The following is a 16,404-nucleotide window of genomic DNA, read 5'->3' on the forward strand; positions in this document are numbered from 1 at the left end:
GAAAGCTCCTAAAAATAATAATTAAAAACAACAGACTTGGTAGGATAACCAAATGAGTGAGAGCTGTAGGCTGGGATGTCTTGCTATATCCTTGCAGAAACCAGGTATTTCTCTGGGAACAAAAAAGGAAGGAAGGAGTGGGAATTGACAGTGCCAAGGAGGAAGCAGTAGTGTGTAAGAGTTGGGGAACATCTGTCTGGAAAAGGGAGAGGGCAAGAGGGTCCTCTCTCACCTGGACATCCAGCTTCCTGCTGATCCATATTCATCTCCTACCTTTATTTGTATCTGGAGGCTACAAGCTTCCTACTTTCTAAGAACCTCTGATCCTTAATACTCTACTACTCTTCTCAAGCAATAGTTAAAGGGCCAAGCTCAAGCTCATCTGCCTGAAGATACCTGAAGATACCTGAAGATCTTTTGTATCTTGCTTGTGTTGAGAGGAAGCCTGGCAACCAAAGGACCCTTCCCATTTCTCAGGGCATCAGAGTGACAATCAGGCTCATTTCCTACTAACTGGGAGAGGGGGACCCAGCCCCATGACAGGGATGTCCTGAGGGAAAGGTGGGTGAGGGAGTCCTGGTATAGAAAAGGCTGAGACCATTCTACTCATAAACCATCACCAGCATCAGTCTTGTTGGAGCCTGGCTTGTTCAGAGCCTGCAGCTTCAATCATTTGCTGATTTTTTTCTCTAATCTCCACTGCTAGGTATACATGGTTTGTCCCCAGCTCCAGACCCTCCAGGCAAGAAATAGAGCACCGCCCTTCTAAACATTAATGAATGATCCCTGCTCTCCGTTGGCTGACTCAGGCTCCACGCAGCGTCCTTTCCTTCGGGTCACTCTTCGGTTCCGGTGAAATTTGGCATAACAGCGTAGCCCTATGGAAAAGGCACATGTGGTGAGCAGGACGGAGCAGGGCTCCCAGCAGCAGAAACATCAAACAGGCAGCTCCCAGCCTCAGCTCAGGACAAAACCCACAACAGCAGGGAAGGTGCCAAGACAAATGGCCACGTGAAATGAGGTGGGGAGGCTGCACTGCTTTCTGGACCCTTCTCTTCTGTTTGGCTCACTGCTCTTGCTTGGGATTCATTGGGCCAGGCATAAGTTTTGCCTGGCTTCTCGAAATATCAATGAATTATCCTGATTGTTTCCAGTGATTTTAAGAACCCTTGCTTGGATCCCTCCTATTACTTCCCATTACTGTCTAAGTGATGTTTCCATTGGGAAATTACTGTAGATTTAATGTGCAGCAGCAATGGCTGGGGAGCTCCCCCTTGCTATTCATTTCTGCGAAGCTCCAGGAGAGGAGGGAAGAGACTTTGATTATTAATGGAGCGGAGGAGTCTGATCTAAAGCTCATTGCTGATCTCCTTCATTTCCTGTTTTTGAAGTGCAGGGTCTGAAGGAAGCTATCTGGTATAGCCTTGTTGAACAATAAAGAATAAAACATCTTATTTGTAAAAAAGCATCAGTAAACAGCCTCCCATGACAGTGGGAGGGAATAGGAGCCTTTGATCAGGGTAAGTCATCTGTTTCTGGTACTGGTATGTTGCCTTTTGGTGGCTATTGTCTGACTTGGCTACAACAAACTCGGTGCAAGCTGGGCTATACTGGGGACAGCTGTGCACAAATAACTCCCCCAAACCCCCAGATTTTCAGCAGCTCGGGATCATTGGAAGGAGTGGTTTGATCATCCTAGAAACCGCAATTCAAAGCAACCAGCAGATAGCAACAGTGCCAGCACCCCAAAGTGGGGGAGGCTGAGGATTTATGGCTTCTATTATGAGACAGCTAATAAAACTGTCCTTGAATACTTGTACGCTGGAGACCCAGCCAGTGTCACAGGTCACTGAACAGACTTTTGGAGGGCAGGTCCCTGGGCTTTGTTGAGACCAGCCTACCCTGAGGATGGGTTTCTGCCCCTCATTACTAATCCCCGCAGGCAGGCAGGCCTCCCATAAGGAGAGCACACAAGATTAGCTGCTCTGCTTTTATCAAGCGTCTTTTGCATCTTATCTGGACTCTGTATCTCTGGGGATCTTTTTATGCTATAGAGGATTCACATTTGGCATCAACTTATAACTAGCTTAAATATAAAACAGAGGCCTGGGGCATCTCTCATGAGACTTGCAGAAGCACCATTCTAGGCTGATCTATCAAAAGATCCTCTTTGATGAGGACTTTCAAGTTTTGCATTTAGGCCTGTTATTTCCAGGAAATCAATCTGTTTAACTAGGAGAAAATTACATGAAGGGACCTGGTCAAAGTCATGAGGTACCTACACACGTCACGAAATTTAGCAACAAGAGTTTTGTTCTAGCAGAGAAGTCCCTGTGAGTGGAGCTGATTCTGAACACACTCAGATTAGAAAACTGCTTTTTGACATCTTCACATTGTAACTGTCTATTAAGGGCTGCCCTGGGTTCTTCAGAAAGTTTTAAGCAACAGAAACCTGTGTCGTGCCCTAAGCAAGGAGGCATGAAGCTGAACTCACCTTCAGTGCACATACAGTCATCATAACACTTGTTGTTAAGGCCTCGATTGTGTGGTTTGCAGAGGTGCTCACGCAAGTCGCAGCAAGAACCTGCCAACACAGACATGAGGGGTCAGCAAAGCTGATTTATCCCCTTGCAGAGCTACTGACACCCACAACTGCTCAACGTTACAAACATAATCTGTTCCTGAACACACCCCAGAGAGCCTCTGCCCATCCCTCTGTTTAGTAATTCCTATCAGTATTAAAAAAAGATTACTGATGCTAAAACCCAGATTCATGTTTAATGTTTAAAATATCGATCTCATGTTTGAAGAAGGGGCTGTCAGACTGTTCCTGACCTGGGAGGCAGTCAAGGTGATGGTCACAAGGCTCTCCTTCAGCTGACATAGTCTCATTCCCACTGCTGGGGTTCTTACTGCGGCGTTTCTCTATGGAAAGAACAAATGCTGATAGCAAATTTCACACTAATGTTTTTATTTTGGCAACTGAATTTTTCCAGGGTAAAAAACAACCTCAAGCTTCAGGAGTCTGAGTCTACTTCTCAGCCCCTCATCTAACCATTTTTCCCTTACCCTCAAGCCGTCCAACCAAAATGAGAAACAAGATTGAAGAGAACACCAAATACAATCATCATTATGCTCGTCCTCTCTTGCCCTACCACCTCCCCTATAATGCCCCATCTTTTAGCATGGCTGTGAACACTAACCATAGGGCAAACCTTAGGAAAAGACCTTTGGGAAAGAGGACAGGGAAGTCAACAGTGCAAGTATCACACCTTTCTTTTTAGCCGATGGCCACATTTCTGGTTTGAGGTCCTCATAGTCTGTCCAGTCAAAGAGTGCCATATCTAGGGTGGGCATCACATCCCCATCTTGCCTGACACGGGCCTGCAGACCACAGGGAACCAAACAGACAATTGATTACTCAATCTTTGCAAGTTTTCCTGGTGCTCTCAGACCTTAATAAGACCTCAGGTTCCTTTGTCTTGTCTACTGGGAATTCTTGTCATCTCCTTTCCAGGAGGGAATTAGTTCAAAGATGAGCTTGTCTAAAACATTCATCATTCCCTTGTTCTGTCAGAATCCTAAAGGGAAATTTCTACTGCTTCCATGTGAGGAAGAAAGGCCAGTGAGGAACATCAGGATACGCTGCCTTTCCAGCCAAGTGCTCCTACTGTGTCTGCCCTTGGAGCTGAATGATCACGGCTAGCTAAGGGGAGGGAAGAGAGACAACTAAAGGAGTAAGTTATGAAGGAGAGGTGTTTACATGTCTCCAAAGTAGGGAGCTAGTTCTAAGGGAGGGTTTTGATTTTAGGCAAACTTATTTCTAATTAGGAAAAAAAAAAAGGAAATAAACTATTTGCAGATTTCTGCCTGTATTAGAGGCACAGAGCAGTTACCAACTGTCTCTTTACCTGTGACCGGGGTGATGTGGCTGGAAGAACAGGGGGCTCTTCGGTGGAAAACGCCAGTTCCAGAGCGGTGAGGTGAAGCATGGTGGGAGTCAGACTTGTAGCCTCCTCTGCCTGCAGATTTTGAAACTGCTCTTGAAAAGTTTCAGGCTTCTTGTACAGGGAACTTGGCCCAATATCGGTCTTCCCTGCAGAAGGCAACAGACACAGCAGCATTAGCTTTCCGTGTACCATGAAAAGATTTGGATCGAGGAATCCAAATATCATGTAGCCACTGGAAAACCTTCCATCACTTTGAATTGCCATTTATACCAGTGCAAAGCAGAGTCCCGTGCTATTAGATGAAAGTGACAGATCCAGACCAGAGTAGATGCATTTTAGTTCTTACACATTCAAGTCATACACAATAACTACTTGTTAAAACACGTCTACATCCTGCTTAAGAAGCAATGGATTTCCTCTCAAGGAAAGTGAGAATCTTGAAAACTTCTTCAAGTTACGGACATAGACAGTCATTTATTTTGGGAACAGTCTTTGTTCTCTGGTCATAAGCATATAAAATGTACCTATTTAGCCATTTTTAAACAAATGTCTTAAGCTGCAAATTTGTCCGCACACACTCTTATTTCATTTTAAGATTGGGTTATTTCAATCTGAGATCTTCACAGATTGATTCCAGACTGATTGCTGGTTTTACTAAGTTGAACCTGAAGTTAAACCAAAAAAACAACACTCTGCAATTATGGCTTCAAACCAGTGTCTGTTGCAGGCTCTTCTACATTACTTAACACGAGTTGTTCAGTTGCTGCCCTGGAAAAACAACAGAGCTTTTCGTAATGAAGTAGGGAGAAGTGACCACTGGAAGCCAAGGACTGACACCAGCCTTGTCAAATGGCAGAGACTGACATATATTGCCTGGCTTTAATGGCAGTAGTGACACCACAGAGACACACATCCACAACTCCTCCTGTGACCCAAAACACTCAAAAACTGTGATTTAAGATCATTAAGATCTTAAGATCATTAAGATAATGAGTGCAGTTTCATAGAATCACTAAGATTGGAAGGGATGTTTGGAGATCATATAGTCCAGCCCCCCTGCACATGCAGGGTCATCTACAGCATGGTACACAGGGTTTCACACCTGCAAAAGTTACAGTTTTAAAGCCAACTATTTTTTCTAACTTAATTTGGCTGTAGAAGAATACAGGTTCTGATGAGAAGAAGCTGGTGTTCAAGCTAAGTAGAATTGTTTTATTATTTCTAGTTCCCATCACGTTTTGGAATCAGTGGACAGATTAAGCATGGTTGGGACATGCTTGTTCCTAAAGGAACCATTTGCTGAAAAGCAGAAAAGAAAAAACAAACAAACAAAACACACACACACACACAAAATAAAACAAACCCATAAAGCAGGCCACACCAGAACACAAAACAGAACCTCAGTCCCAGGAACTTTCAGAGCTCTCCCATAAGGCAAGCTGGGGACAACAAGGTCGTTTTCACAAAACTGCAGCGAGCAGTGAAAACCCCTGGTTCTGAAGTTCCCTTTTTTCTCGTGCCTCTTTTGTTCGGCAGATTTCTCCCCAGAGCAGGCACACGCTCCACACCCTCCACACGCCCATAGGGCCCAACCACAGCCGCATCTTCTTGCCCTCACACAAGCAACGCTCGTTTCCAGCGACCCAACAGCCCCGGCCTCCCTCGGAGCTCAAATACCTCTGTGGTGCTTCAGCCTGTCCCTGCGGCCGTGCCGCCGGTGCTCTCGGTTCTGCTTCTTCCCCCTCTCAGACCCTGGGGATTGGTTCTCCCTTTCGGGATACTCAAAGCCCAGGAACACATCCTTATCCTTATCCTGTTTCAGGGCCGCAGGCTGCGCCATGGCCGCCGGCTCGTCCACGGCCGGCGCTCCGCTCCCGGCCCTGAGGGCCTCCTCGGCGGCTGGCTGCCCTCTGGAAGCCGCGCCGTGGGCCCGCTCCTTCTTGGCCACTCCGTGCTTGTGGTGGTGGCCGCTCCTGGGCTGCTGTGGCCACAGCTCCTGGTTTTGAAGGTGGTTGTTGTTCTCCGGGATGTTCTTGAGCTTCGTGACGGGGTCCAGGGAGACCGCAAGGCTGATGTCAGAAAGAGCCAGTATGCACAGGAAGAGGGAGAAGGAGGTGGAAAATGATGCCATGCTCCTGGGTGCTCTCCTTCACCTGCAGGCAAAACATAAAAATAAAAGAAACAACTTAGAGGAACTGGAAAGGTGCCAAGATTCAGACTGAGGGCACCTAGGTGGAAGCAATTCAGGTGTCCAGGGACTAGACTTATTCCCTCCTTGGCACCGTCCTCCTTCCCAGCCCTGCCTATAGCAGCTGAGCCACGTGCAGGGCCTGCAGGGTCCCAGTTTCATGTGCAAATGAGGGCCATCAATCAGAGGGACGTTTCCTTTGATTCCCGGCTGCCCCCCTCCCTCCCATTCACAACCTGCCATCTGAGGGGCTGGGGGTGCCCAGAGACCCCCCAGCACCAGCTGTTGGGCCAGGGCTGTTGGCTGCCAGGTTGGCATCCTGGGCCTGCCTGGCACCAGCCCCCAGCTCACAGCTGGTTTCCTTGCAATGAAGATGTCAAGATGAACAGAACTGGAAGCAGATGGTGGCCTCGCAGCACTGGCAACAACAACAGCCTTGAGCAGCTCAAGGCAGACAGGCGTGCGCGTGCACGCACAGCCTCAGAGCACATAAACCCCTCAAGGAGGGAGGAAAGCACTGGAAATTTTGCACTTATATCCCAACTCGGAGCAAAGAAACACATCTCCGGCTGTCAGCAGGGCAGGGGTGCTGGTCTTGGACCAAGGGGCAGGGAAACAGGCTGCATTCTCCCTGCATTGTCCTGCTTTCCCTCCTTGACCTTGCGCAAGTCGCTTCAGCTCACCCTGCAGGTGACACCATCACCGGGAGGGTAATTTAAGTCCAGAGAGCACTTGGAGTCCCGCTGCACAGTGGATGAAGAGTATTCTCATCCACTTGCCTTTGCTGCTGTATTTTGGGGGGAATTTCTTCTGTCTGAAAAACAGGTCTTTCCCGGGCCACAAAAGACAACAAATGGCGAGATGAGGGCTGCTTTGGGAGGTGCTAGGTAGCCCAGTTGCTGAAGCCATAACACTGCAAAATAGTGTTTTACTGGCAGCTGCTCAGAACAAAGGAAAATCAGACTGATAGCTAAATCCATTAGCAAAGCACTCAGAGTTCCTGCTTCAAAACCAGCGGAACAAATAACAACCAGGCAAAACCAAAGCTCTGCATCCACTATCTGTTTTTTTTTTTTCCCTAGGATTTTCTTTTTAAGACCCAGAGCAAACCATCTGGATCAAAGCAACACACAGAACAACTCAAAAGAGCTGGAGACAGCAGCTTACCTTTTCATCTGGAGGCAAAATGCCAAAGGGAGGGAACAAGTGCAAAGCAAAGTGAGGGATGTGCCTCCAACCTCACGACTCAGTCACTTGCACACGCACGAGCCCTTTGATGATGAACCTGACAGACACATTAGCTGCTGATCCCGACTTCTTGCAGGAGCTAGAAAACAGCTAAATGCTGCAGGACAGCTAAACAGAAGGTCTGCTTCAAAGGGCAGGGGGTGTTTGTTCAAGATGCTCATGACACAGCATGGAGGTGCAGCAAAAGCACATGGATTGCCTCCCTGGGCCAGAGGGAATGCTAACGTGCTGCGTTATTATATCAGCAGGAATCCCAAACGGGTAATGCAGATAAATACTTGCACTGCATTGCCATCAGTGGAGCTCTGTGCTGTTTATCCTACCAAAACTGTGCCTAGACCTACCAAAACTGTGCCTATGGTACCTTTGGAACCCTGGGCGAATGCCATGCTGCCGTGCTGAAGTCCCAGCCTTCTCTCAACCACCTGTCTATGTGACCCCATGCGCATGTCACTTCAGAAAACAGGCATTTTGGGCAACTTTCTTGGGGACTCACTGTTACAAATATTATTAGTCTCTTCTTGCAGTTCTGCAAGGCAGCCTGCACTGAATAAGTATATATAGTCAGGCATATTTTCCCCTTACGAACATGATTCTGGCACTATCGTGGAGAAACAGACTCTGACACTGTCCCGGCAGCATGTTCCGTATTTGACAAAGCAGGGACATCAGATCCATTATGTTCATTCATATATGTGACCACGTGATATCTGGCAGCCCTTACCTTATCCCTTCACATATGTTCTTCCTGTCAAAGCAAAGAGGACCAGAGCTCTTGAACCCAGACAGAGAGAATATCCAGATCCTTTATCACTCCAGACCACAGAGGATGCTGTTTCCATGCTCAGGGCTGAACCAAGCTCGACCCGAGCCCGTACCCTTGGTCTGATACCTCCTTGGCTTGGATAAGCTCAGACTTTGTCAGGACAGCGTAAAGATTTCCTGAACCGTAGACAACTCCAGCTGCAGCAACAGACACAGTGCGTGTGCATCTACATGTATGCCATGTGCACGAGGGGCAGGGATGCCAGACAATGAGCCCGGCTTCGTGTGCCAGGCTCCCTGGAAATAAGAAGCCATGGGGTGATGGATGGGCTTGGGAAGCCTGGAGCAGAATGGACGGGGTAGGCTCTATGCTGGCTGACATGCAGAGCGCTGGCTGGAGCCGGGCGGATGGCATTGTGCAGATAAATGAGATTTGACTTCCCTGCTGGGTCTCTTTCCATCTGTTTTTTCTATTTCTGGAGGCAATTGCTGGGGAGCTCCATATACAATCTGCTGATAGACCTTCACATTTCCAAGTGATCCACCCTCTTCAGCTTTCCAGGGCCCCCCAAACAGACAGGAAATCTTAGATGCTCCCTTTTCTGTTCTTCCCTCAGCAGAAAGTAATACCACTTTTCCCGTCTCCAGCATTTCTTGCATACTCACTTTGTAAGGAATATATATTTTTTCCCTGTCAGCTCAGGCATTCCCTGGCATGGCACAGCCCCGGGCTCACAAGATCTCCAGTCTTCAGAGCTGCCTCTTCTTTTCTCAGGTTGCCTTTACCCCTGGCCACTTTTTCTCCTTACTCTGCCTTTCATATTTATCTAGCCCTACAGCTTCCTTGCCCTCCTGCCAGCTTTTGGTGTGAGAGCGTTCCCCTCTGTACAAATATAGGCTTAACCTCCTCAGATCCCACCAGCACCCTTTGAAACATCTGTTTTCCTTTCGCCCACATCATTTTCTCTCACTTTTTGCCATCGCTAAACATCACTTGTGCTGCAGAAAAGGGCCAAATTCAGGTTTGCTGCCTGCACAAAACGCGGGACGTAGAGATTTAGGCTTGCGGGGAGCTGTAGTTGCCTCTGTGTCACACACAGCCTGGCCCTGGGTCAGCGGCCACTGGAAAGGCAGCTCCTTCTCCCTTGGAGGAGGGCTGGATCCGGGATGTGGAAGCGGGATCGCTGTCGCTGCGAAGCGTCCCCGTCCCCGGCGCGCTCCGCCTGCCGCGCGGTGCTCTGTCCTCATCGCCGAGCACAAAACGCCTCACGCGACGGAGGAGACACCTTCCCTCGCAGCCCAGACGTGCAGGAAGGCAGGCGGCTGCATCCCTGTCGCTAAATCATTGCTCGGCCCCGACGGACACGGAGCGCCGCGCAAATCCTTCATCTCGCCACGCACCTCTCACCTGGAGCCAAAACGCTGCCGCCCCCGACCTGCCCCGGGAGCGTCGCTGCTCTTGGTGTCCGTGCCCGGCGCAGAGGCTCCGGGGACAGAACCCGGCGAGCTGGGCTGGACACGCAGCACCCGCTTCCCGCCGGGACGTCACCGAGCGGCCGACCCAGCCATCACCGCCGACCTGCTCTCAAACAGCCTCTCCTCTACCCCATAACGAGATTAAAACAGCAACGAGTCCGAGATTAGCATCCGAGATACAGTCGCCTGCTGTCAGCGCAGCGGAGGGGACTCCCCAGCTCAACGCACAGTGACAAACAAGACACAGTCCATAGGGACAGGCACTGCTCTCCCGGCAGGAAAGGACCTGCTGGTGTGACAGGGAGCAGGGGGGCAGCTCTGGCCCAGGATCCACTGTCAGGAGAAGCAGGAATATTCCCGAGCGGCACAACACTTAGGCTGCACTTCCAACATTTTTTCCTTGTATGTCATTCCCACTTTGAACCAAAACGCCCAGCACTAAGGGAGAGGAGATGGGAATACACAACCATTTCCATCAAACCCCGTGTTTGATGAAAGACCTCAGCTGTGAATTGGATAAACGTCACTGAAATCCTGCGTGATGAATTACCGCCTGCAATTAGCCGCTAACCGAGGCCACATCCATTTCATTCCGAAACGAGACCTCAGCCCCGGCAGCAGCAGCGGGGCAGGGAGCGGGCGCGGGGCTCCGCACGCACAAAGCGGCCGCGGCCGGGAGGAGCCGGGACCTGCGGCGGTGACAATAGCGGAGCCCCGCGGCCGCGGTGACGGGCGCCCTTTGTGTCCCCGGGGGCAGCGGGAAGGGGCGCGGGGCCGGCGGGGCGCTGCCTACCTGCCCGTCCGCGTGTCCGTCCGTGTGGCCGCGGCGGCGACCGGGCAGCGCTGCGCGCGGGAGGCAGCTCCGCCGGGCGCGAGCCGGGAGGAGCGGGGGCGGGAGGAGGAGACAGGGGCGGCCGGGGGGGAACGCGGCGGCGACGGGGGAGCCCGGGGGAGCGGGCGGGGGCGGCGCGGGGCGGGGGCGGCCGCAGCCGCTGCCCTGGGCCGGGGCGCAGGGGGGCGGGGAGGTCCCGGCCCCGCTACCTGCGCGGCGGCCCCGGCCCCGGCCCCGCGGGCGCGGCGGCCCCCCGGGGAGCGGCCGCTCCTCCCGCCGCCGGGGGGCGCTCGCGCGGCCGCCCGTGACGTCACCCGGCCGCGCCGCCGCCCGCCGGGCTGCGCGCAGCAACGGGCGGCAACGCGCGGGGTCCTTGAGGCGTCGGCGGTAACGGGGGCCGGGGGGTCCTCGAGGCGTCGCGAGGGGCTGGCGGTAACGGGGGCCGGGGGGGGACCCTTGAGGGGCCGGCGGTAACAGGCGGCGGGGGGGTCCTTGAGGCGCCGCCGGTAACGGGGGCCGGGGGGTCCTTGAGGCGTCGCGCGGGGCCGGCCCTTCCCCTCCGGGAAAACCCCCTCGTGTCCGCGGGGGAGGCACCCACTCACCTCCAGTTGCCGCGGCCGGTTACCCCCGCGCGGGTGCCTGGGCCCGGCCGTGCAGGGGTACCTGGTGCTGCTGCCTCCCTGGGGCCTCTGCTCGTGAAGGGGAATGTCCCGGGGTGGCCAAGGGACCCAAACCCCTAACAAACACCGAGTCTTTATGCACCGCTGGAACAGGCTTTTATATGGATTCGGTAATGACTGCAGCTGAGCGCCGAGAAGGTGCTCTGGGATCTTATTGCTGCAGGTTGTTGATATTCTGGGCCCTTTTTGTGCGTTGATCAGATTCTAGCTTTAAAAAGGGAGAGGTAGTGCCTGCTTGCAGCTAAAAAGTTGAAAATCAGTAGTGTCTTGTCAGAGGCCTCTCCAGGAAAGCTGAGTTATTGAAGGGGTGCACAGGGCTGCCTGGAGGCATTCAAATGTATGCAGGGTATGAACAGCTGGTGGTTAGAGTTTGGATGAGTATAAAGAGTGTGGATAAAGAAACAGGTTAGGAAATGGTGCTTCAAACGTGTATGCACAAGGTACTGACTGGTACCTGGTGAGGAAACTTGATCCCCAGCGTCTGCTGTTTGGTGGTGGGTGCATGACTGTCCATGTGTCCATCTACTGCTGTGTTGCCCTGAGCAACTGCCCCGTGTTTACGTGGCAGATTTCATGTTAAATTAGTTATGTGGCTCTGCAGGGTTTGGCTGTGGTGTGTAGCCTCAGTGGAACATGCAGGTCTTGACATGAACCTAACCACGTTTCAAAGTGCTGTTGTGAGATTAAACCCGTCAGATTGAGAAGCGCCTGTGTTAGAGTAGGGCTTTAGAGAAGCCTGTGGGGTGTGTAAAGCTGCCAGACCATTTCTGTGGCTTTTTAAAAGCAAACGCTGTGTTTCTTGTGCTGTGCCAAACACAGCAAAGATGCTGCTTTCTTGAACTACTCGTGACTCCCAAGCCCATGTTGTCAGGCTGAAGGGTGCTTCAACCCTGCTGGGCCTTGGGCTTCCTCACAGCAGCGTTTTGTGCGTGTCACCCAGTTAGAGGACACTGCGTTGGCCTAGGCTGTGTGGTGCGAGGGCGGTGGGGTGGGCCGGCTTGTTCAGAGCACAAGAGCTCAGGGATAAACACGTTTGTGGTGCGATTTCCCCCAGGTTCCCGGGAAGATGACCACTCTCACGCGGCAGGACCTTAACTTTGGACAAGGTAACGTGTTGCGCTGCGCACGTGAGCGCGGCGGTTGTCACTTGCTGTGAAGGCAAAGCCAGCCTTCTTTTGAAGGGGGACCCTATCCCTACGCAGCTAAGGGAAGTGCAACTTATGCACTAGTTCAAGTAATGCTCTGAATACCCCCATCCCAGCCCTCTTCATCGCTTCGTTTTGTTTTTCAGTTGTTGCAGATGTTCTTTCAGAGTTCCTGGAAGTGGCCGTTCACCTCATCCTGTACGTCAGAGAGGTTTATCCTATCGGGATCTTTCAGAAGAGGAAAAAGTACAACGTACCTGTGCAGGTAGGGGAGTGGGTAGCCGTGTGGATAAGCTCATAGCAGATGTGAGCACACGCACCAGAACAAACTAAGCCACTGCCAGCAGGTCTGTGAATGCACAAAGTCACATTCAAAGAATTTAGTCTCTCTTAGGAAAACAGAGCTGGAGCTGAAGATCCAGAGCACGTCACAGGGAGCAGGAGTAGAAGCCTCTAGCCGTGCACAGAGGTGTAGCATGAAAGCTGCTGCCTAGGAAGGGAAGATGGTTCAGATGCTGAATGCTAGGGAGGAGCTTCCAAGCTAACAGGGGCAGGGGAATAATATAACAATATAAATAATAACTAATATATTTATCAAACTGTAGTGATCTGTCTCAGATAATTAACCTTCCATGCAAGATCTACTGGTTTTAATGGGCAACTTAGTTGTGAAAAATCCCCTCTGAAGCACGAATCCAGTGCCCTGCAACATGCTAGCAGCTCTGTGTACAACTTCCCAGTCAGTATTGGCCTGACTCACCTCAGGACACAGCACCACCTATTCCCTGTGTTTGTTCCAGATGTCCTGTCACCCCGAGCTGAATCAGTACATCCAGGACACACTGCACTGCGTGAAGCCCTTGCTTGAGAAGGTAAGATCATATAAAGGACCTGGACCATGCAAGCTGACAGAGATTTAAAAAATATATGTGTAGTTTAAAGTTTTATTTACAGATTTACCATATGCAAAACTAGCTTATACAAAAACTAGCTAATAGAGTTGGTGACAAAAACAAAACATCACATTACCTTGCTGCTGAATAGTGCATTTAGCTGCGTCTAATACAGACATATGAGGCTGTACACCTATATATTTTCAATTTTAATTTCGAGGAGAATAACTTAAATGCATTCAGAAAGAAAATGTTAAGGTTAAGCACCCACTCTGTGGGGTAGTTTGTTGTAAGCGAATGGGGTCAGGTAGGTTTGAAATCTGTGTTTGGTGAGGGAAGGGCATGACCATATGGAACATGATATAATGCAGGATGCAAGCAGGGCTGGCACCCTGTCTTTACAAACAATATAATAGATATTTAAATAAAAATAGGAAGTTTTACATTGCCATAGTACAAAGCTGCTCTTCTGGCCAATGGTCTCACCTATATGAATTTAGCTCTTATCATCCATTCTCAAGTGATGCAGTAAGATGACTGCACACTTCCTCCTTTCTTCCAAAGGATTATCTAGAAAAATGTCCTACTTAACGAGGAATTGCAGTGTGGACTTCAAGACAAAACAGCAGTTAAGTTATAAAGTTGCTTTACTCTGTCTTTCTTATCAGTCAGAATAGTCTAACAGTGCTAGAGGTCTAGATAACGGCTAGTGTTTTGTGATCGAGTTGCAGAAAGTACCTGAAGCACAGCATGGGTGGAAGGTTAGGGTCGCTTTAAGGAAGGGCTTTTCCTAATTATGTTTGTTTTTGCAGAATGATGTGGAAAAAGTTGTAGTGGTAATCCTGGATAAAGAGCACCACCCCGTGGAGAGATTTGTCTTTGAGATCACTCAGCCACCTCTTCTTTCCATCAGGTAGAGTGTCCTGGTGTGGCAGCGCGTGGCACGGCAGCCTTGCTGCTGCAGCCAGGTTTGCCTGTGCCTAACGACTGTCTCCTCAACAGCTCCGAGTCGCTGCTGCCTCACGTGGAGCAGCTGCTCCGTGCCTTCATCCTGAAGATCAGCGTGTGCGACGCTGTGCTGGACAACAACCCCCCCGGTAAGCGCGGCCGCGGGGCCTGCGCGCGGCAGCGTCCAAATCCTCCCGTGGTTGTGCCCTGAGCTGCAGCCCTTTCTCTCGCAGGCTGCACCTTCACGGTTCTGGTTCACACACGGGAGGCAGCCACACGGAACATGGAAAAGATCCAGGTGATAAAGGTGAGAGGGGCCTCTGGCTACCTAATTGTATGCGAGAGCCGCAGAGCAAAGAATGGAAATTGAGAAATTTGGGCATTTCTGAGTTAACGGTACTGGAATATTTTGAATATTAACTTCATATGATGCATTTTGCAACTTGCAAGTGTATTAAAAATGTTTATGCTAGCAAGGTAATGGAGAACTAACAGACACCAGATGCAGATCACAGACAATGGCTGCTTTGATGCCTGAGCTGAAGCGTAATGATGCTGAGTGCCTGATGCCCCCTGTCACCTCCAGTGCTCTGAAGTACTGATATTTCAAACAAATAGTACATACTTAGTATCTACTAACAAGTAGTAATACTTAACTTCAAATCTCAGAAAAAGAGTCCTGGTCCCAAATCTGTATGTGGATGGATGATTCTTTCATATAAGATATCAAGGGAAAACTGAGATTTAAGTAAGTAGTGGGTTTTGGTGGTACAAAACCATTTATCTTTCAAGAAACTGTGAGCAGCAAGTTCATAAGCAAAGAAACAAGGATGTTGCATCAAGGTCCTTGCTTAGGAACCAGGAAGCAGCCCCCAGCCTTCCCAGTGAAAATTATGTGGGGCGCCTTAAGCCATGGGCAGTAAAAATAGGGAATCATAAAATTGTTTCAAAAGGGAGGTCTGCTCTGTATTGCAGAGTAACAAAACTGATACTACACCCCCCCAAAAAAAAAACCAACCCTCTTAAATTTGCAAGTGCAGACAGCTTTTGTTAAACAGGGAAATCCGTGGTGTGAGCATCTTGAAGTTGCAATTAAATGCTGATGTCAAAAAATATAGCATGCTGCCTCACCGCATATACGCCTTTTAAAGGAGGTGTCATCTTTGGGATAAATAAAATAGGTTAAAATATTAACTTTGCTGTAAGTGTGGTGCAGAAATCAATCCTGAGAATTGGACTATGCATGAAAACCACAGCAGGAGTCTCAGGGCCAAGAACTGTACAAGTGTTTAAGTTATACTGCTGGGGAAGCCCTTGAGTTACCTCCGACAGCCACGTGTTTTACTCCCTCATTGGCTACCACTTATTTAATACTGACCTGGTGCTGGGGAAGATCCCCTTGCAGCTTTGGCCAGCAGCAGTGGTGATAAAGCACCTTGTGTTCCTGCCCCTAGGATTTCCCGTGGATCCTTGCTGATGAGCAGGACGTGCACATGCATGACCCACGGCTTATTCCACTGAAGACTATGACATCTGATATCCTAAAGGTAAGCAAAGCACTAGGTTTAGGCAGCCAAAATCATGTGTAGATTTAGGTTTTGGCTGTTCGATGCCAGCTGTGCAGTTAGCACTAACTAATGCTGAGCAGGATCTTAGGCTTGGCAGATTCTCTGTGTCAGTTAAAAAAAAAAAAAAAAAAAAAAGGTAAGATTTTTCATCATGAAATAGGCAGCCTGGCTATTTATGGTGGAAGGCAGGCATTCCCATTCAGGATTTCCTAAGTGTTGCAAACTTTTCTCCATTCACCTAACACAAAGTGTAAATTGGATACTTACTTCTCTCCCGCAGATGCAGCTCTATGTTGAAGAGCGAGCCCACAAAGGCACCTGATCCAGCTCTTCATCAGCTTCAAGCCTCATCAGATCTTCCAGTGGAATGAGATCCCTCACAATCTATCCCTTGATAAGAGCCTCAGCAGCTGGCCTTCCAGGTGAATGTAGAGCAGCTGCTGCGCTTACCCCTGTACATAGAACTGCCTTGGAATGTGGAGCCAGAGCCTGTTCCCACATGCACTTGGGGGAGAGTGAGGAGAGGTTTTGTTGCAGGGAGGCCCTGGACAGAGGGGGCAGGATAAAGCTGACTGCAGGGTGCGGTCAGAGCTTTGTACAAATCCACTTTGAGCCTTAATTAGGCATCTCCATTGCACACTGGTGGTGATTTACCAGGAGCTGCTGGGTGCTCCACAGAGTGGTGGTCTCACACCACACGAGTGAGACCTT

At 50.1% G+C, this 16,404-nt stretch overlaps 2 protein-coding genes across 2 annotated transcripts; one reads left to right on the forward strand and one right to left on the reverse strand.

The window, feature by feature from the left end:
• Positions 1-606: 606 nt before the first annotated feature.
• Positions 607-10,443, reverse strand: DRAXIN (dorsal inhibitory axon guidance protein). Its single transcript, XM_088536143.1, has 7 exons — positions 10,421-10,443; positions 5,628-6,103; positions 3,912-4,096; positions 3,273-3,384; positions 2,836-2,925; positions 2,495-2,584; positions 607-878 (listed from the first exon to the last, which is right to left on the reverse strand). Exons 2-7 carry the CDS (start codon positions 6,079-6,081, stop codon positions 766-768), a joined length of 1,044 nt encoding a protein of 347 aa, XP_088392269.1. The 5' UTR covers positions 6,082-6,103; positions 10,421-10,443; the 3' UTR covers positions 607-765.
• Positions 10,444-12,176: 1,733 nt separating this feature from the next.
• On the forward strand, positions 12,177-16,217 carry MAD2L2 (mitotic arrest deficient 2 like 2). The gene is made up of 8 exons (XM_010224846.2): positions 12,177-12,245; positions 12,431-12,549; positions 13,085-13,156; positions 13,990-14,090; positions 14,180-14,274; positions 14,359-14,432; positions 15,580-15,672; positions 15,974-16,217. The coding sequence occupies exons 1-8, from the start codon at positions 12,206-12,208 to the stop codon at positions 16,013-16,015; spliced, it is 636 nt and encodes a 211-aa protein (XP_010223148.1). The 5' UTR covers positions 12,177-12,205; the 3' UTR covers positions 16,016-16,217.
• Positions 16,218-16,404: the final 187 nt, after the last annotated feature.

This window comes from Tinamus guttatus, unplaced genomic scaffold (assembly GCF_059628265.1).
Source record: "Tinamus guttatus ecotype Peru unplaced genomic scaffold, ASM5962826v1 Tinamus_guttatus_pri_ptg000652l, whole genome shotgun sequence".
In the NCBI taxonomy this organism is placed as follows: domain Eukaryota; kingdom Metazoa; phylum Chordata; class Aves; order Tinamiformes; family Tinamidae; genus Tinamus; species Tinamus guttatus.